This window comes from Python bivittatus, unplaced genomic scaffold (genome assembly GCF_059951505.1).
Source record: "Python bivittatus isolate LINGU-HERP-01145 unplaced genomic scaffold, Pbiv_v1 ctg000480_np1212, whole genome shotgun sequence".
Taxonomy (NCBI): Eukaryota; Metazoa; Chordata; class Lepidosauria; order Squamata; family Pythonidae; genus Python; species Python bivittatus.
In genome coordinates this window covers 47,095,292-47,116,606 of record NW_028277075.1, presented here as the reverse complement: position 1 = coordinate 47,116,606, position 21,315 = coordinate 47,095,292, and the positions used below count along the sequence as shown (strand labels likewise).

At 38.4% G+C, this 21,315-nt stretch overlaps 2 protein-coding genes across 2 annotated transcripts in view; one reads left to right on the top strand and one right to left on the bottom strand.

The window, feature by feature from the left end:
* Positions 1-21,315, bottom strand: part of ANO3 (anoctamin 3) — a 215,280-nt gene that overhangs the window by 26,911 nt on the left and 167,054 nt on the right. Inside the window, exon 13 of the mRNA XM_088145840.1 lies at positions 19,216-19,276. Within this exon, the coding sequence (XP_088001966.1) occupies positions 19,216-19,276 (61 nt within the window). The remainder of the gene's footprint in view (positions 1-19,215; positions 19,277-21,315) is intronic.
* Positions 2,022-13,464, top strand: MUC15 (mucin 15, cell surface associated). The gene is made up of 4 exons (XM_088145089.1): positions 2,022-2,130; positions 8,963-9,652; positions 11,566-11,721; positions 12,629-13,464. Exons 2-4 carry the CDS (start codon positions 9,004-9,006, stop codon positions 12,790-12,792), a joined length of 969 nt encoding a protein of 322 aa, XP_088001215.1. The 5' UTR covers positions 2,022-2,130; positions 8,963-9,003; the 3' UTR covers positions 12,793-13,464.

Genomic DNA, 21,315 nt, shown 5'->3' with positions numbered 1-21,315 from the left:
TGTTACACATTGGAAAGGGGACAACTTCACAGAACTGTATTTGCCTACTAGCTGTATATTCTATATGCATTTGAACCTCAGTCATTACCAAAGTCATTCTGACTTCATGTTAGGTATATACTACTCATAGTCATGTTTTGAGATGGGTGGCTATATGTGTGTGTGTGTGTGTGTGTGTGTGTGTATATATATATATAAATGGAATCCATGATAATGAAACTCTACAATTCTTAATCATGCTGTTTTAGGAACTGAAAGTTTAGATACTACAAAAATGTGTACCCTGTTCTGGCACACAGTGGCTTGTCTGAAGAAATTACCTAAAGGACTCTATGAAGTATCCTCAAAGACTTCAAGAATTTCAACTAGGAACAAACCAAACACATTTCAGTAACACCTGAGTTCCTTTCTCAAAACACTGGGAAAAAAACAACCTTCCCAAAGTGGACTCTTGAATACACTAGTGGGTAACCTGGCATGTTGAAAAGTCATTGCATATAGGAAAGGAAATAAAGGTATACCATATAGGTAATGTTTCTAAACAAGGAGAAACACTTGTTTATATAGAATTATTCCATTGTAAAATTTAAGGTTAATATCCTGAGAAGCAGTGGTAGAAAGGGTAGGCAAAAAGTGACTCTTCTGACCTTTCTCCTCCATGAAATCCCACAAAAAAATGGTCCTGCATGTCATGGGATACATGGAGCAGAGTTCTGCTTATTGGAAAGAGCTTTTCACCTGATTCCTCCCCTTTCCTCCCCTTCCCTCACTAGGGTCATCCTCATTCAGGAGAGTTCTTATCTCTGAAGAGACGTGTCTTAGGAATTCAGAAGAGTGCATGTGGCTGGAGAAGATGAAAATGTTCTTTAAACATCTTCCTCCCTCTGGTTAGTAGGTTGCATCCACACACACATGATAGATGACAGATAGATAGATAGATAGATAGATAGATAGATAGATAGATAGATAGATAGATAGATAGATAATGTGCATAGTATTCCATATACTATACTAATAAAAAATCCCCTCTGGATTTTGGGTGGTATGTGTCTTCCTCAATCTCAGGTCCTCTACCAGAGGCCTGGGAGTTTGAGAGTTCTGCGCAGTATCTTTGCTGTTCCTACCACTGCACTCTTCCAGACAGAGAGCTCTGATGTTGTTCCTGGGATCTGTTGGAGCCACTTTCCCAGCTTAGGAGTCACGGCTCCAAGTGCTCCTACTACCACTGGGACCACTTTGGCCTTGACTTTCCACATCCTCTCTAGTTCCTCCTTCAGGCCCTGGTACTTCTCCAGCTTCTCATGCTCCTTCTTCCTGATGTTGCTGTCACTTGGCACTGCTACATCTATCAGATGAAGCTCTGATATAAAAGCTTTGCTGGGCTGGCTTTTGTTATATAATCTGACAAAATCCTTGATGTATGCCAGACAAGAAGAGCAGTATAGAGTACAAAGCTGATTTGCTTTCCTTTTTTTTAAATTACACAAGCAAAGAAAATTAGTTCCCCATTCAGCTTGCAAAATTTACTTACAAAGTTTAACAGCAATGCTGCTTCAAGCTGAAACAGATTGAAACACAGTGGGTTGGCTAAAACACTGACAATACTTTAACCAAATATTCTGTAATTTAATTTTTTTAACTTTTTTTTTAAGACAATCAATTAAAACAACACCAGCAACAACAACAGTCCTTTGGATCCTCAGCTCAAAATGCCAAATAGTAAAAATGCATCTTACAAAATTGCCACTATTTTCCTAAAATCTCTCTCTCTCTCTCTCTCTCTCCTGAAGATGTTGGAAGCATTTCTTCTCATAGAACACATCATGCATCATTATTGAGAGCATCAGAATGATCCGTCCACTTAATGTCGATAGTTTCATATTCTATGAATGGTACGTGTTAACAATGAGTAGTGAGAAGCAGGTCATTCTGGTTCTCAGGTGATCTGTTACACCCAGAGAAATTGAGCCCCACCTAATTTCATTCCTACTCTGCATTCCTGACCACTGCAGCAACTGATACATTTACATTACTTGCCTTCTCCTCTTTTCAGCAGACTTTTAAGCTAATTGCACTCCAGTTTAGGAGCAAATAATTTCAGCACTCTCCTAACACTGTTGAGCTGAAAAGGTAAGGGATTTTCTCTTCATGGCTTTCATTCAACAATTTCACTTGCAGTCAGCTTTCGTAAGTGTGCCTGGTTAGACACTTCTGCTTGTGTCAGCTAGGTCATGTCCAGATCAATTAGATCTGGACAGTTCTAAAAGAAATTTGAAAATAGCTTATTTAATTGATATTTTGCTTATAACACTTTTTTGTCTTTATTGGTGGAAAGTCTAGTACTGTAAAACAGTAGCTGAAGTAACTCTGTATTGCTTTATATGCATAGTGCTAACTTGTTTTCACTATGTGTACACAGAAGACTCCAACAGTCTTTTTACTGGTAGGCAACATTCTGGCTCCAGGGTTATTTTCTATTATTGTGCCTGCCAATTTTCAAAGTTTAGATTTCATCATTTGCATGTTCACATAAAAAGCAGCACTTTTCCATAACAATGTAGAAATATATGCAGAAAATATATGCATTTCTCCAGTAGGAGTAATGAGGGATTTTTTTTAAAACACCTTTTGGCAATCAAAGCTAACTATGGGGTAAGAAAAGAGAGAGATTATAATCAGGATTTTACCTGCTTGGCTTATTATATTTTAGTAATTTTAACCCTCATGCAAAGACATATTCCTTGTATATCATGGTATACATATAATACAAGACATATAAGGTGATGCAATTAAATGTACTAGTGTAAAAACTTAATACTGTATTTATTTCATCTTTGTCGCTGTCTCTTGTGAATATGGATCTTGAAACACCTGCAGCAGGCATTTACAAACCAGCACAGCCTATTTTTAATTGTAAACTTTTAACACAAGTTAGATCCCATTTTCATGAAGAGAGAGCGAAAGAAAGAGAAGAGAAGAGAAATAAACTATTTGACTGACAGCTATGTATTCTTACTTCATGGCAATGAAAACAAAGACATGTAGATCATCTTTCTAGGAAACAGTTCTAGCTAACAATTATGAGACTCACCAAAGCCTAAGCCTGATTCTAGTTTGGAAGCCATATATAGGCTTTTTTGCTTGGACTAGTTCTTTGTGGCTTGAGTTGCAGTTTTAATTGACAAAGAGAATTTTCATTCATTGTTATTTTTATTTACTTTTTCAATGTGTTTCCTGTTGCACTTATTTACTATTACAACCCATCTGAAGGGGAAGAGGGGTAATAGTCTAATTATCTTTGAGATCTGGGCTTAGCATCTCACAGTAACCTCAAGCCAAATCAAGGTTGGGAACTTACACACAGGTGGCCTGAATTTAAAGACACCAGTTACTAAAGCCTTAGCAACAGTAACTCATGCCATCAGATTAGACTACTGCAATGTACTTCACATGGGGTTGTCTTTGAAGACTACTTGGAAACTGCAATTGGTGCAGAATGCAGTTGTCCACATGTTGGGTGAGAGCTGCTATAGCAAGGTAATACCTATATTGTAGGACTGCATTGGCTCCCATTAGGTTTCTAGGTACAATTCATAGTATTGATTTTGACCTTTAAAGACCTCCATGGCTTAGCTCCAAGAAACTGTCCACTTAGAACTAATCCATCCTACATGCTCATCCCAGTTGAGGATGACTGGTATCCCCATATGAGATAGAACTGTGGGCCCTTTAGACAATGATTTCTGTAATGGCTCCCACATTATGGAATAGCTTTCACCAAAGTTCAGGCTGGCACTGACTTTGGGGTCATTCTATAAGGCTGCTAAGATGGAACTTTCTTCAGGGCATTGAAGTTTGATGCAATGTTGCTGTGGTTGATTGTATTGGCACTTATGTTTATTATTTTATTGATTCTATTGTTTAATGTTCTCTCTTTTTAGACTGCTTTAATGGTATACTTGTTTTATGGTGTGCATGTTATAAACCATCATAAGTCATTCCACATTTGGAGGTATAATGGTGAACCTAATGCATTTCAGTTTGTGTGTGTGCATGTGTGTATATGACACTTTCAGAGGAAAAGAAACATTTGTGCAAAGTTCAAAGATATGTGTTTTGAATATGTTTAAGACTAAATTATAATATTTGAGTACTTACTAAAAGGTCAAATGAATGTTTTCTTCTTTCTGTTTGTGGTTTTATAGTTATCAGTTATGACAGAATAATACAGAGTATGACAAATAATTTTATACATTTAGTCAGTGAGTTGGTAACCCAGAATAAGCAGTTTAATTATAAAAAAAATTAGCCAAAAAGATTTGAGTCAATTAACAAGAATAATAGCTATATTTGGAATAGAACTAGCTAGATAAATACACATTAAAAGTAGCAATAACATATAATTAGTTTTTTTCTGTATCTGGCTAGATGGACAAAATAATTACAAGCCAATAAAATGAGAGCCTTTGTAAATTTAGCCTGATCACATTTGCAGAAATAGCTTGTGATGTATTAAACATATGTTGAAACTAAGGCCGGATATAAATGGAAGTGCAATTCATATGTCATGTTAGACTGAGAAATTATTCACAATTCAACAAAATCTGATTGTTTTCATTTCACTATTGCTTAAGTCTGCTGTCAGAAAGCAAAAGCAGTGAAATGAAGCTGACACAAAGCCATTTCTGTTTAACATGTAATAGCAAAAGTAACCCCTTCATGGATCACTGCCTTGTCATGGCAAAGGGGCTTGCGTAACTCAGTGAAGCCATGAGCTATACCATGCAGGGCCACCCAAGACGGACAGGTCATGACAGAGAGTTCTGACAAAATGTGGTCCACTGGAGAAGGAAATGGCAACCCACTCCAGTATCCTTGCCAAGAAAACCCCATGGACAATGTTAAAAGGCTAAAAGATATGACGCCGGAAGATGAGCCCCTCAGGTCGGAAGGTGTCCAATATGCTACTGGGGAAGAGCGGAGGGCAATTCCAAGTAGCTCCAGAAAGAGTGAAGCGGCTGGGCCAAAGCCAAAAGGACTGTGGATGTATCTGGAAGCGAAAAGAAGGTCCGATGCTGTAAAGAACAATATTGTATAGATATCTGGAATGTAAGATCTATGAACCAAGGCAAGCTGGATGTGGTCAAACATGAGATGACAAGATTGAACATCGACATCTTGGGAATCAGCGAACTGAAATGGACAGGAATGGGTGAATTTAATTCGGGTGACCATTATATCTACTACTGTGGGCAAGAAACCCTTAGAAGAAATGGAGTTGCACTCATAGTCAGTAAGAGAGTGGGAAAGGCAGTAATGGGGTACAACCTCAAAAACGACAGAATGATCTCAGTGCGTATCCAAGGCAAACCATTCAATATCACAGTCATCCAAGTCTATGCCCCAACCACTGATGCTGAAGAAGCTGAAGTTGACCGCTTCTATGAAGACCTACAACACCTTCTAGAACTAGCACCAAAAAAAGATGTCCTTTTCATCATAGGGGATTGGAATGCTAAAGTAGGAAGTCAAGTCAAATCGGAATAACAGGCAGGTTTGGCCTTGGAGTACAAAATGAAGCAGGGCAAAGGCTAATAGAGTTCTGTCAAGAGAACAAGCTAGTCATAGCAAACACTCTTTTCCAACAACACAAGAGACGACTCTACACATGGACATCACCAGATGGTCAATACCGAAACCAGATTGATTATATACTTTGCAGCCAAAGATGGAGAAGCTCTATACAGACAGCAAAAACAAGACCAGGAGCTGACTGTGGCTCAGATCATGAGCTTCTTACTGCAAAATTTAGGCTTAAATTGAAGAATGTAGGGAAAACCACTAGACCACTCAGGTATGACTTAGATCATATTCCTTGTGAGTACACAGTGAAGGTGATGAATAGATTTAGAGGATTAGATTTGGTAGACAGAGTGCCTGAAGAACTATGGACGGAGGTCCGTAACATTGTACAGGAGGCAGCAACTAAAACCATCCCAAAGAAAAAGAAATGCAAGAAAGCAAAATGGCTGTCTGATGAGGCTTTACAAATAGCTGTGGAAAGAAGGAATGCGAAAAGCAAGGGTGAAAGGGAAAGATATAAGCAACTGAATGCAGATTTCCAGAGAATAGCCAGGAGAGATAAGAAGGCCTTCTTAAATGAACAATGCAAAGAAATTGAGGAAAACAATAGAATGGGGAAGACTAGAGATCTCTACAAGAAAATTGGAGATATGAAAGGAACGTTTAGTGCAAAGATGGGCATGATAAAGGACAAAAAAGGCAGGGACCTAACAGAAGCAGAAGAGATTAAGAAGAGGTGGCAAGAATACACAGAAGAACTATACAAGAAAGATCTTAATGTCCCTGATGTCCACGCTGGTGTGATCACTGACCTTGAGCCAGACATCCTAGAGAGTGAAGTCAAGTGGGCCTTAGGAAGCATTGCTAACAACAAAGCTAATGGAGATGACAGTATTCCAGCTGAGTTATTTAAAATACTAAAAGATGATGGTGTTAAAGTGCTGCACTCAATATGCCAGCAAGTTTGGAAAACGCAACAGTGGCCACGGGATTGGAAAAGGTCAGTTTACGTTCCAATTCCAAAGAAGGGCAACGCCAAAGAATGCTCAAACTATCGCACAATTGCACTTATTTCACATGCTAGCAAGGTTATGCTCAAAATCCTACAAGCTAGGCTTCAGCAATACATGAACCGAGAACTACCGGATGTACAAGCTGGGTTTCGAAGAGGCAGAGGAACTAGAGATCAAATCGCCAACATTCGCTGGATCATGGAGAAAGCACGAGAGTTCCAGAAAAATATCTACTTCTGCTTCATTGACTATGCAAAAGCCTTTGATTGTGTGGATCACAACAAACTGTGGCAAGTTCTTAAAGAGATGGGAGTACCAGACCACCTTACCTGTCTCCTGAGAAATCTGTATGCGGGCCAAGAAGCAACAGTTAGAACCGGTCATGGAACAACCGATTGGTTCAAAATAGGGAAAGGTGTACGACAAGGCTGTATACTGTCACCCTGCTTATTTAACCTATATGCAGAGTACATCATGAGAAATGCCAGGCTGGAAGAATCACAAGCCAGAATTAAGATTGCAGGGAGAATCATCAACAACCTCAGATATGCGGACGATACCACCCTAATGGCAGAAAGTGAAAGAGCCTCTTGATGAGGGTGAAAGAGGAGAGTGCAAAAGCTGGCTTGAAACTCAACATTAAAAAAACTAAGATCATGGCATCTGGACCAATCAATTTCTGGCAAATAGAAGGGGTAGAAATGGAAGCAGTAACAGACTTCATGTATTTGGGCTCCAAGATCACCGCAGATGGAGACAGCAGCCATGAAATTAAAAGACGCTTGCTCCCTGGGAGGAAAGATATGGCAAGCCTAGATAGCATATTAAAAAGCAGAGACGCCACCTTGCCAACAAAGATCCGCATAGTCAAAGCTATGGTTTTTCCAGTAGTAATGTATGGCTGTGAGAGCTGGACCATAAAGAAGGCTGAGCGCCGAAGAATTGATGCCTTTGAACTGTGGTGCTGGAGAAGACTCTTGAGAGTCCCCTGGACTGCTAGGAGGTCAAACCAGTCAATCTTAAAGGAAATCAACCCTGATTGCTCATTGGAAGGATCGATAATGAAGCTCAAGCTCAGATACTTTGGTCACCTAATGCGAAGAGAGATCTCTTTGGAGAAGACTCTGATGCTGGGAAAGATTGAAGGCAAAAGGAGAAGAGGACAGCAGAGGATGAGATGGTTAGATAGCATCACTGAAGCAATGAGCATGAAACTGAGCAAACTCAGGGAGGCAGTGAAGGACAGGAAGGCCTGGCGCAATATGGTTCATGGGGACACGAAGAGTCGGACACGACTTAACGACTAAACAACAACAAAAGCAAAAGTAAAACATTTAGAAAACACATTCTAGGTCAAGAGTAATGGTGGATATTCAACCCTATCCATAAATTTGTTCAGCTAACGGGAAAAAAAATATTTTGAATAGCAAAGTTGTGAGAGAAAAATAGTGACAGTATTCAGATTAGGATGCGGACTAAAATTTGATAAGGAATAAATAGGTTCCAGGTACTACTTTCTCATAGCACACATAGGAACATGAAGTGACCACGAATGATAAAACATAACTTGCCCTTTAACATGTGAAAGATGATAAATATAAATATATTCTGGCTTCCATGTGCCTTTTAGTTTACCCCATGTCAGATGCACCCTTCATCTTCCTGTATTAAAAAAATTAAAGGATGATACAAATAAATGAGAGAATCAACATATGATGTAGTTCAAGTAAAACTAATACAAAATGGATTTATATGGTTATGTCCGTCCCTACCATGATCTCATTAAACTGGGGCCAGATCTCACCAAAATATAATCCCAGATTGCAGTAAACATGACCTGGTATTAGATTGTTGCAAGGATATTAGTAGAATGGAAGATGGGTAGTATAATTTTAGCATTGCTTACCAGTGGGCTTTATGTGCATGTCTTTGGTTTACATTAAGTGGAGTACCCTTCAACCTTTCTTCTACCTCAGTCCCTAGCTATGAAGTATAGTCATCTACCCTCTCTTCAACTATGGGTTGTTGCAAGCAGATGCCACTAGATACATAAAAATTCTTATGTTAATGTTCTAGATAATAAAGGAACAAAATTTGATCTAGACAATATATTTGTAACCCTAATTGCACGTATCCTGAATGTATACAAAACAGATTTATCTCCATATTCCTCAGGAAAATATTAGTCCCCAGTGTATGAAAGAGTCTATAAACAGTTCAAGTTTACAAGTGACACATTTTCTTTCTGATTTACTGGAGCTTTCTTCTCACATTCAGGATATCAGTAATGGAATAGCAAGGCATTATCTGTGAATATATTAAATTCCATCAAGAACTCAAAGATTTTTTTAACATGTTCCCCTTAGGCACGCCATACCAAAGAACAAGTGTTGAGGCTGCGAAAAAAATGCGAACGACTGAGGGCACATTGTTCATTTTGCTGCTGATTAGTCTGCAGTGGGCCAGAAATCACAGTGAAGATGCCGTGGATCCCACACCTTCAAGAAACAGTGTAAACAGCACTCCTGTGAATCCAACTACATTTAGTGTGGCCTCAGGTAGAACCTCTGCCATAATATTTACAGCACCTAAAGATATCAGTGACAGTCCAAACAAAAGTACTGTAACAGAAAGCAACGCTCCTAGCAACAGTACCACTCCCTCATCATCCCTTCACAGTTTGTTATTATCAACAACACATCCACTAACTTTTACCACAGAAGATGGAAAGCACTCTTTGACAAGTAGCAATAGAATAGCCCCTTCCGGGATGCCCACAACTACTTCTGGAAAGTACGAAGCCACTACTTACATCACGTCATCTGAAACTGAATCAAACAGTGTCACCACAACTACCCATAACATCAGTTTTACAACCATGGTTTCCCATAACACAACTCAAATAAATGGTATAGCATTTCATCCCACTAAAAATCTATCAAATATAACAACTATGTTATTAACTACTAAAAGTAGTGGTGTTATGACTGCTCCAACAACCAATCTCCCTCTCAAAGCAACTGATGGCTCTGCAGACGCAAGAGAAACTCCCAAAGGTAAATTAAGGTCCTTAATTAATGTCACCTTACAATGCTATTAGTTATACAATTGTACTGTACCTACAGAAGACAGCTTACTGTTGTAGTTTGACTTTATAGGCAATTTTTGACATCAGGCAAATAATTTTTAGAAACAGAACTGTTCATAATGTAGAAAGAAAATGTCACAAAATTTATATTCACGTGATCTTACATAATCCTATCAAAATTGCAGCACACTGAGCATTATTTGAACAGAATGGAACAAGTCTGTTCCACTCTTCTAAGAACAAACAAGTCCATTTGTTGTTAAAAGAGTGACAAGAATGGTAGCTTTCCAGAGTTCAGTTGACTGTGGGACTGACATGTTAGATATTCATCCACATTTTTATATAGATTTGTCCAAAGCATTCTAAGAAAGATTTCATTTCTCTCAGGTGGGAATTCTTTGTCTGTCTATACTTTTTAACTACTTTTCTTCATTCAGGGCATATTCAAAGGGATATTGACAAAAAGTTATTTTACTAGAATTGATATTTTAACAGAACTAATTAAATGTATTATAGTTCGTTTTCTTATTCATCCCCATTTAATCATTTTCTCCTTCTGCCTCATTAAATGTAATTGAGTGGCAACTTTTAGAAGGAATTTCAGGGCCATGTCTAAGACCCTGGGAGCTGCATATGGCTTGAGTTGAGTCTTTGAAAGGCCATAGGCTGTGCATTTCAGCTTTAATTTATGTATTTATTTATTTTATTCAATTTGTATAGCTGCCCATCTCAAACCAGTGACTCTAGGTGATGAACAATAATAAAAACAAAACAGTTAAAACACAATACAAAAAAGAAATTAAATACAGATAGCAGCCAAGAGATATTATAATCCATTGGTGTCAACATAACCAGGAAATGGGGCCCTTCACACACCCAAGACCCCAGGCCCAGGCACATAGCCAGGTCTTCAAGGCCTTCTGAAAGGCCATCAGGATTGGGGCCAACCTAATCTCCGGAGGGAGGATGTTCCAGCAGACAGGTGCTACAGCAGAAAAGGCACGACTCCTGGACCCCACCAGCCATTATTTCTTGGCTGATGGCACCTGGAGCATGCCTATCCTGCCAGATCAGATTGGATGAGTCGAAACAACTGGGAGAAGATGTGCCTCAAGTAACACAGTTCCAAGCCATGAAAGGCTTTAAAGGTGACAACCAGCACCTTGAATTGCACCCGGAAACACACTGGCAACCAATGCAGCCTCCCGAAGCAGTGGTGTTATGTGTGCCGAATAGCAGACACCATTTACAACCAGCTGAAGCTTCTGAATGCTCTTCAAGGGCAGCCCCATGTAGAGCACGTTGCAGTAATCCAAATGGTAGGTCACAAGGGCGTGAGTGACAGTTTAAATTACTGTTATGCCAGAATGAACCCAAAACAAAGATCTTCCTCTGGGGACTTTTTTCTCTCTTCCCTCCTTCTCCAATAATAGGCACTTTGCAATCACTCCAGACCCTCCCTGATTCCTGATATGGTGTTGGGGGAATCCAAAGCAAAACATAGAAGTTCATTCTTGATGTCTTCCATGAGGGCTTAACTATAAGGAGCAAGGTAGGTTGCAGATTGCTGGAGAGATGACTGTAGAAAGAAAGCTAGAACATTCACACCCACTCCTCAGCCAGCTTATAATGATTTTTTTCCCCTTAACATGAACATTTCAACATTATCTTCTCCTCTGCGTTTGTTTTTTTTTTAAGCAATCTCCTTTTCATTAAATAACCAAAGGAAAATCCAGAAATAAATGTTTAGGTCAGTATTCATTTAAACCTTCTCTGTGTTATTACTGAAAAATTCCAGATTAAACAAAACAAAGCAAAATTTCATTGGTATTGGATGTTATTTTCATGAAGATGGTTATGTTTATTGGATTTGTTTTCCAGCAAATCCTAGTAAAGGAGCGGTAATCTTTGGAACAATTGTAGGAGCAATGTTCGGATCTGCACTGATTGGCCTGGCTGGATATTTTATCTGTGGAAAGAGAAAGCCTGAATCATTTGGACATCAGCGACTTTATGATGACACAAGGAATGATCCAGGTAATAACATATTTCAAGAAATGGAGGAATTAGAGTCAAATGGATTGCTAGAATGGAACAACAATGCATTTTTGAGGACAGGAATGGATGCCAATGATTATTCACTTCTGAATCCAGGTCACTAAGGGCCCAAATAATTTTGGTAGTCACATGTTGAATCTGTTTTTTGTCTCAGAGTAGTTTTAACATGATCTGCAAGATGTTAACATCTACCCTTTGTAATAATCAGATCACTGTCTGGTTGGCCTGGATTTTTCTTGTGCTGCTTCCTCAAGTGGGACCGTTTAGTCGGCCCACGTAGGCAGCTTATGGATCTTGTTAGTTTCTAGAGGGTGCATGGGGAATTTCCTGAGACCCAGGTGGGCAGTTTGACTGAGGCCTTAGTCACCACCTGGAACGAGCAGGTGACTATGGCTCTGAATTAGATTGTTCCTGAGTGGCCTTTCTCTGTTCAGCAATCCTGGTGCACTCCTTGGTTTACTGAAATGCTCTGGGAAATTAAGTGACAATAGCATAGTTAGTATAAGTATGCCTAAGTCAAAGGTTGTTGGTTTGAAATCTACTTTCCAAGTTTCCTACTTCTACCTATGCTTAATTTTTTTAATAAGTGCAGGTCTACAATTTTTTTGCAATTGGGAGATGGGCAGCTATCTAAATAGATATAATAAATAAATAAAAATAGAATTCCCAGTCACCTGAGATAGAAAAATTTCCTAAAAGATGTTCCCATATGTGGGGGTATCCACATAACTGTATGCATGTATTGAACTTAATGTATTATATTTTGTTCTATGCAGAACATTGTATAGATCTTGTGTTAAAATAACTCACATGATGTCTTTAACATTCAGTCCAAGGAAGGATTGTTTAAAGCACATGTAAATAAATATCAATGTATATCTTGCAGTTCTGCGACTAGACACTATGCCTGAACCTTTCAGCCCAAACTTCGGAGATCTATCCTACTACAATCCAATGGCAGCCGACGAGAACGCTGCCCAGAACCAGAAAGAAACATCATACAATACAATTCCAATGGATGACTTGACATCATCACAGCCATCAGCGTAAATGCATAAAACCAGACATTAGAGTTAAAAACATGCACATCTTGTTCCTGCTTTTGACCCATATAACATCTGAATGTGTGTAGGTCATGACATACTCTTTTTACCACTCCTTTGCATATGTGGGCGTATGTATATACCTAATCCCATTGGAAGAAAATCGAACCCTGATGCTGACAGACTCACAGGTGGGGGTTGACTTCTGAGGAACACTGCATCTTTGACCTGAAGTACCCTTTCTTCATTATTTGATTGGTAATGGTTTATTGATGGACGTTTGCTGCCTATGCTGTTACCCACCAAGTGATAATCCTACACACACGAACTAGTCATAAATGCAAGTTCTGCTCCATTTGTATTATTCTTAGAGGTCCATACTATGCATTAAACAAACAATCCACACTATCTCATATCAAAAATGTTTGCATAGTTTCCTTTTAAACCCAAGCAGTTTTAAAGTAGCTATTTGTCATGACTGAAAAATAGAGGGTTATTTACAATCAGTGTGCTTCAGACTCAGAAATGCTGAACTTCTCTGCTTGACAACATCTCAAAAATAAGTGCTAACTTCTGGTGAAAACATTATATTGGACAAAAAGAAGAGTGATATTTCAACAGTTCAGTCTCTAAATGAAATTAGACAAGTAGCACAACATTAATGAAAATAGACATTCTAGTAAATCCCCTGCTGTCATCCTTCCAAATAATGACATTGAGAGTTGAGCAATTTTCTCAAAGAGCTGCTCGTTTAATACTGAGCAGGTAAATTATGCGCATGGCACTGCTTAAATTCAGTGACAAAAATGATAAATTTTGGAAATGTAGCTTTCCATCTTTTTTTGAAAAAGTTTTTTTTTTTTTTTGCTCATATATTACAAGGAATTCTCTGGAGTGCTTTTTCTGTACTTTGTTCCATGTGTGTGTGTGTGTGTGTGTGTGGGGGGGGTAAGCTTACAATTTCACCTCTGCCCATTCTAGTGACATCACCAGATCACCAGCCACACTCCAGCTTTTCTGGCTAAAGATCTGAAAAAAATTAATGTGGAGAAAAAATGCCTTGTGCTGATGTAGTAGGAGGGTAATTCTGTAACAAGTTTTTTTTTTTTTTAAACTGAGGCAAAGCATCCTAATTTCCTTTGATATGTTACCTAATTATTATTGGTAGGTCAGTTTAGAATCAATAACAACATTCCCTAAGTTGGTGTCTCCCAGATGTTCTGGAATTATAACTGCCCAACTTTCCAAATTGAGTTCTATCTGGGAATGAACTCCACTTCATCTGTAAAACATCAGGCTGGGAACGAAGAAAAGTTGCTACATACCATGTGCTTACATCTGATTGTGCAGAAGAATAATTGACTTTAAGGCTTTTTATTCTTTTTTGCAGATAAATTAAGTCTCAAAGGGAAACCAGACTATTGTACTTGATTTGTATTTCAACAGAATAAATTTGTACTTCTCGGGCCCACAAATCCCATGCCTCATATCCTGTTGCATTATGCATCAGGACAGAAGAACATAAGGGTGGGATTGTGTTATATGTCATATGTCACTCTGGTTTTATCTTCTTGTGGCTTTCCACGGATGCTGCCATTATGTAATGTTGCCTGAAGCTCTGGTTTTGCTGTTCAAAACATTTGTACCGGAATAGTACCAACCGTCTTTGCTGGGCACAAGCTATGCTGCGTGTATATTTTCAGTTACATTCTAGCACATATTATATCAGGATCACTTCAAATGGTTTGGGAAAGCATTTGTTGGCCAAAGCTAATTTTGACAAAAAAGGTTGCACTTGAACATCTTCAAGCAAAAAAGGTATATACTCAAGAGATATCAAAATGCCTTTAAAAGCTACTGTCCTAGTATCTTAAAATGGTGTGTCTATTTGCTTTCTTGTCCTGTTGCTTCAGCATCTACTTTATTTATTTATTTGTCAAGTTTACATGGCTGCCTATCTCACAAACAAATGACTCTGGGTAGTGTACAACAAGACTAAAAACAATATATAAAAACATATCATCATCATTATTATTATTATTATTATTATTATTATTATTATTATTATAAACTTTAAAAAACAAGGCTAAAAGAGAATAGATATTAGGATAAGAGCAGAAGTTACTAACAATGGAGCCACCTCAGTATCTTACCAGTCCCCTGGGGTCCCCAGGCCTGATGGCACAACCAGGATTTAAGGAAAATCAACAGGGATGGAGCCAGCCTCACTTCAAGGGGAGAGGATGTTCCATAAAGTGGGTGCTAGGGCAGAAAAAGCCTGCTCCCTGGGACCCTGCCAAGTATAGCTCCCTAGCTGACGGGACCCGTAACGTACCCTTTCTGCTGGAACTGGTGAGACAGGCAGATGTAACTGGGGAAAGGCAGTCCCTCAAATAACCTGTCTCCATGCCATGTAGGGCTTTAAAGGTCAAAACCAGCACCTTGAATTGGACCTGGAAACAGAGTGGTAACCAATGCAGTTCATGGAGCAGAGATGTGTTTTGTTTTACATAACTGCCCATGCTGCTGCATTTTGCACCAGCTGAAGTTTCTGGATACTCTTCAAGGGCGGCCCCATATAGAGCACATTACATTAATTCAACCAGGAGGTGACTAGGACATGAGTGACCATGAGCAGAGCCCCTTGATCTAGGAACAGGCACAACTGGTGCACAGTACAAAGTTGTGCAAAGGCCCTCCTAGGGCTTCCTCGTCTTCAGAACATGATCCAAATTAATAAAAGGACCACATAGAAAATGTAATGACACCAAGCTGCCATTTTTTAAAAAATTATATCTCTTTGAATTGATCTTACCTAAAAGGAAAGGAAAGAGGGATTGCATTCCACGTTACCAAAGCAAGATTGATTATGCTTCTTATTTTGCCATACAACACTAATAGTTTCAACTTCACCCTTGTCAAGCATTAATCTTGGTTCATATCAAAGTGGCTGCGAATCCATGCTGGAGGATTGGGGGTGAGGAAGAAATGACACAATGCATTTTGATACTCTTTCAGATGCAGACTCTAATGGTGATGGGTTCCATTTGCCCTGCATTAGTGACACTAGGTTAAAACAACATCATTCTATTCTGCTATTTTTAGTCAACAGTGGCAGAGTTACTGCTGTAGCAACTGGCAATTCATTCTCTGGTTCTATACCACTTCACTTGTTTTAGTTCCATCAGAAGTGTTATAATTTTATTTAAATAATGACTTTGGATAGAAAATATTTTTCCTTTACTGTAGAAAAGCCAATTTGGTGTAGTAATTAAGGTGCTCAACCAGGAGACTGTGAGTTCTAGTCCTCCTTAGGCATGGAAGCCAGTTGGGTGATTTTGGGCTCTCAGCCCAATCTACCTCACAGGGTTGTTGTTGTGGGGAAAATAGGAGGTAGGAACATTATATACACTGCCCTGAGTTGTATAAAATAAAGCTGGGTTAGAAATCAAATTAAGAAAAAAGAAAAATAAATAAATTTATAGTCATATAACTAAAAACAAGCATGTCACTTGTATTACGTCTTGTTTAGTTTCCACACTTGAAAAATCTTACAGATGTTTGGTAGAAAAAAAATAGGCAAATCCTCTCCACCAGTCATACAAAATAAAAACAAAGCAAGGCATTTTAAATAAATACCACCACAATACCAATAATGGCAATAATTAAACAGAGGTAGACCTGTAATAGCAGCCACATCTTTTTAACTTTTGCAGAACATGTGATTTGGATCAAAAGCTTCTTTTTATGGAACTGTATGGTGAAGACGCATTTGTTTCTACAGAGCACTGCAAGAAATAGCACAGAAACTACCCCAAATGATGGCTCCTATGACTGGCAAGATGATGATGATGATGATGATGATGATGATGTTGTTCTTTTTCATATAAGAACATTAGCAGCCACCAGAGTGCAATGGATAACACGTTTTACTACATGGCAACACAATGAGCTATAAATTTATGCTGGAGAGCTTAATCTGTTCACTTGGCTAGATTGGTTAATCTATTTCACAAGGTTGAGATGACGATGAATTGCAGTCTCATGCATTATGAGGGTCTTTTGGTGGAAGGACAGAATACAACCGTTTATTTACTAAATGTATGTCTTTGTCTTCCTGCCCAAAATAAAGCTAAAGGACACAACTATAATTAAAACCTAATTCAAAACATGCCAATTAAAACACACACGTACACACACACACACACACACCTGACCTCCAATCAATTAAAACATCCTTGATTTTAGAAACAAAATCAAAGGTCAAAGTCCTGCCTGAATAATAATTATTGTGTTTATAGGTAGAACAACAGCCCAGAAGGAAAACTAGCCCAACCTCTTTGGCAAAGAATTGCGAAACCTAGGAAGAGCCACCAAGAAACCTCCACTCCCATGTATACCAATTATTCCCTGTATAATGGGAAGGAGAAAAGAACCTTTGCTGAAAGCCTGAAGGTCATGAGAGGTTCATACAGGAAAATGGTCCTTCAAACGTAAAAAGTGGTGCCTTGTCTTTTAAGCCTGTCACATAGCAAAATAAGTGCCCAGTGTCTTGTTACTCACTTTTCATTTATTTTTCCTACACTGAGATACCATTTCTATTTTTTTTTTTTAAAGCACCTTGGGTAAAACAGGAGGATTTGTGGAAGTTGCATGAAAGAAATCAGGGAAGAAGAATACACAAATCCATTCTTTCAAGCCTCATTCAGATGTTTATTTAGTTCCCACAGATATTTTTCAAGGTGAGAAAGAAAATCTGGAAGAGATAGCACTGGCCTGATTGCCTCCTTCTGCATAAAAGTTTGGTTTATAATCTGTGGTTGTCTTGTTCTCTATTTACTATGTGCATATAGAAGAATCAGAGGGTCAAAGGTCAAAGTCCTTTGTGGGACCCAGAGGCAGGTATGTGGGACAGTTGAGGGGACATATAAGACAGTGATGCACATAAAAAATGGTAGAGCTTCAATGATACCATCGTGGCCACCATCCTGACTTTTTTTTACCATATCCTATGGACGCCCATGGCCTGAGATGCCAAGAGTCAGAGATGGGATGAAAAGTAAAGGAACAAGAAGAGCAGGCAGGATAGGTACAAGATAGAGGAGAAGAGATAATAACTCAGAAAGGCAGAGATTTTAACTCAGTTTTGTAGAACCTTACAGAGGATTGTTTTTGCAAGGATTTACTTGTCAAAATATTGGCTGCTGGATATTTATTTTAAATGTTTTAATCCAAGTCTCCAATTTTGCATGGAACAAATCTATGTAATTTCATCTGGTTGGTTCCTTTTGCTATACAGATAGTCCTCAGTTAACCATTGCCCTGTTAATGACCATTTGAAGCTACAGCAGCGCTGAAAAAAATGACTTTACGACCGGTCCTCGAAATTACGGCCATTGCAGTGTCCCTACAGTCACATGATCATGATTTGGGCACTTTGCAACCAGTGCATTTACAACCATTGCAGCATCCCACGGCCACGTGATTGCCATTTGCAAGCTTCACAGCCAGCTTCCAACAAGCAAAGTCAATGGAGAAGCCAACAGTGAAATCACAAATCATGGTCATGTGAAGTCTCAGTTAACAACCATGAATGATTCATTTAACAACTACAGCAGAATTGACATTGTAAGTCCTGTGTGGTCATGTGACTTTTTGCTCAATGACTGTGTCACTTAGCGATGGAGTTGCCAGTCACAATTGTGGTCGTTAAGTGAGGATTACCTGTATCATCACATGGCCTGTTTCACTTGCAGCTTTAAACATGTCCTTCTCATTTCAAGGAAGATTCCATGTAATATCAGTGAAAGCTCTACACTTCAACTGTTCCTTCCAATTTTTTTTTTTAAAATTTTTATCTATCCATGCACTTACAGATGGTTTATATCCTCAACTTCCACCAGTTGCCAGCAGCCTGTCCTTCAGCAGAACTATGAAAGACTGCCTTCATCTTTTGATACAGAAATTTTCTCATACAGAATACAGAACTTTTTCTAAATACAAACTACCTGACATTAATACTTGTTTAAAAAATTAATTACTGTTATTTGAATGCATATTTTGTTTTACATGTGCACTTTTTTTTTGCAGACTTTTGTCTTAGAGGAAAGTTATATGCTAGGAAACAATGTCATTCTTTGTGCTGCTGCAAAATCCATTAGAAATGGAACATCCAAGTTTGCTCCAAAGGGAATATATGGCAAAGGGAATTTCCTTTACATTTTACACTCCTTTACCCTGATTGTAGAAAAGTGGATGTCAGACATGTAAAGTACATATATCCCATAAAGATATAGGTCCCAAATGCCTGTTATCAATAGTTTTAAAATATAATTTTCTGTATTACATTTTACTTCAACTATTAAGTCCACTAAGTATAGTGCTTGCTGTTATTTTACATTATTAACATTAAACAGTAACAACAACTTACCCCAAATTGCCATAAAAATGGCAAAGAAGACAGTTCCTCCGTTATCAAATAAGTATGTAACCTTAGGAGGAAATTAAAAAAAAGGAAATTATGCAAATTATTAATGAATCTACTCAAAATGTTAAGAAAGCCAAAAAGTTGAAAATAATAACAAAGTATTCAGCTCCAGACTCAGAAATACAAATGTGGTACAACTTCTTTGAATTTAAATAACATGTTTTCCTGCTTTGCTTGTTTGAGCAAATTATTATCATAAATGCAGAGCAATTTGCATGATATACACAGAAACTGTTATGTAGGACATCAAACCAAGTAATTTGTTCTGGGGCAACAGAGCTTTTGAAGCAATATTATAGAACTCTGTGGAAAACAGTGGGGCCATGAATTTCAAATATCAAGAAAATGATAGTTGAAATTCATTTTAAAGAACCAATTCTACATTTCACATTTGAAATCACATTTGTTTGTACATTTATATGTGTAGCTTGCCTTCCTTCCCATAGGCAACTAAAGCGAACAGTAAAACAGGAACAATTAAGATAGCACAGCCACATTTCAATTAATATCAATTAACTCCATCAGAAAAGACCTGGCTATGAAGGAAGGTCTTGATTCCAGAACACAGACAGAATGGGGTCAAGCACAGCTCTCAAGGGAGTAAATTGTAGCTTCCAAACAATAAATAAAAACAAATAAATGAATAAAAGCCCTTCATCATATGCCAACAAATCAACTTGGAAAAATAAAGGCATATTGTACAGAACCCCTCCAGCTGTTTGTGTGGTTACTGTTATTACAGAAAGACAGTGTGATATTGTGGTTAAACTATTGTACTAGAAATGGAGAGACCCGCGTTCTAGTTTATTCTCAACCCCAGAAGCTGACTAGGTGAGCTTGGACCAGTCACTGTCTCTCGAGCCAGCCTACCTCACAGGGTTGAGGTATACCGTGCTTAGCAGAAATACAGGTAGTCCACACTTAACGATGGTAACTGGGACTGGCAACTCCATCACTAAGTGACGCCATCATAAAACGTGACATCAAGTGACTGCATCAACTTACAACAGCAGTTGCAGCAGTTGCAGTTGCCGTCGTTAAGCGAATCCTGTGTGGTCCTTATACACAATGTCACATGATCACCATTTGTGATCCCCTGTTGGCTTCCCCACTGACTTTGTTTATCAGAAGCTGGCAGTGAAAGTCACAAATGGCGATCACATTACTGTGGGTAGTCCAACCATCATAATTGTGAGTTGGTTGCCAAGTACCCAGATTGTGATCATGTGACTGCAGGGACACTGTGAGAGCCACAGCTATGAGGACTGGTTGTAAGTCTCCTTGTTCAGCGCCACTGTAAGTTCAAATGGTTGCTGAATGATAAGTGAAGATTACCTGTAAGTGCACGCTAAATAAAAAATGCTATTATTATAGGCTGCTCTGAGCAATAGTTACAGAACAATAGTACTATCAAAATAAAGCACTATAACATATTACACTTCAAAAAATATCTGCACTATCACATTATTCATCCCAGGCCAAGACTGAGCCCCTCTTAATGAGACATTGAAAGTGGTCTCTTAGAAGGTGCAAATGGAGCGCAATGTTTAGGTATATTGTTTTCTGACTGATTTCAAATTTCACTGGTATTAAATAGGATTGCACCTTAAATTTAATCAGTATTTATTGAGATCTTGAATCTGATATATACAAAAACTGAGGCCTGCTCTCATTCTGTTTTTCTCACTATTGGCTATTGTGTTAGGCCGATGAACCTTGCATCTATCTGTCTCAAATGGATCCAATAGTTCCTAGTATATTTTTGAAAACATGAACATCAATTTATAGAAAATGATGCGTGCTCCACAAATCTGCAGACAGTTCAAAACCTCTTAACTCAATAAAGAATCAGAAAAGTTAATGGCTTATTAAAGTCATAGCCTTCATTATCTATATTGCTGGGGGAATGACTCCCATGATGGGAATGTAATAAGTGAAAGATACAAGTTGTTCAAAAGGAACAGAAGCAATAGACACGGAAGAACTGCACTGCATTTCAATTCCTGCTCAGAAATCCAGTGAATAAACCTAGCAATGCTGTAG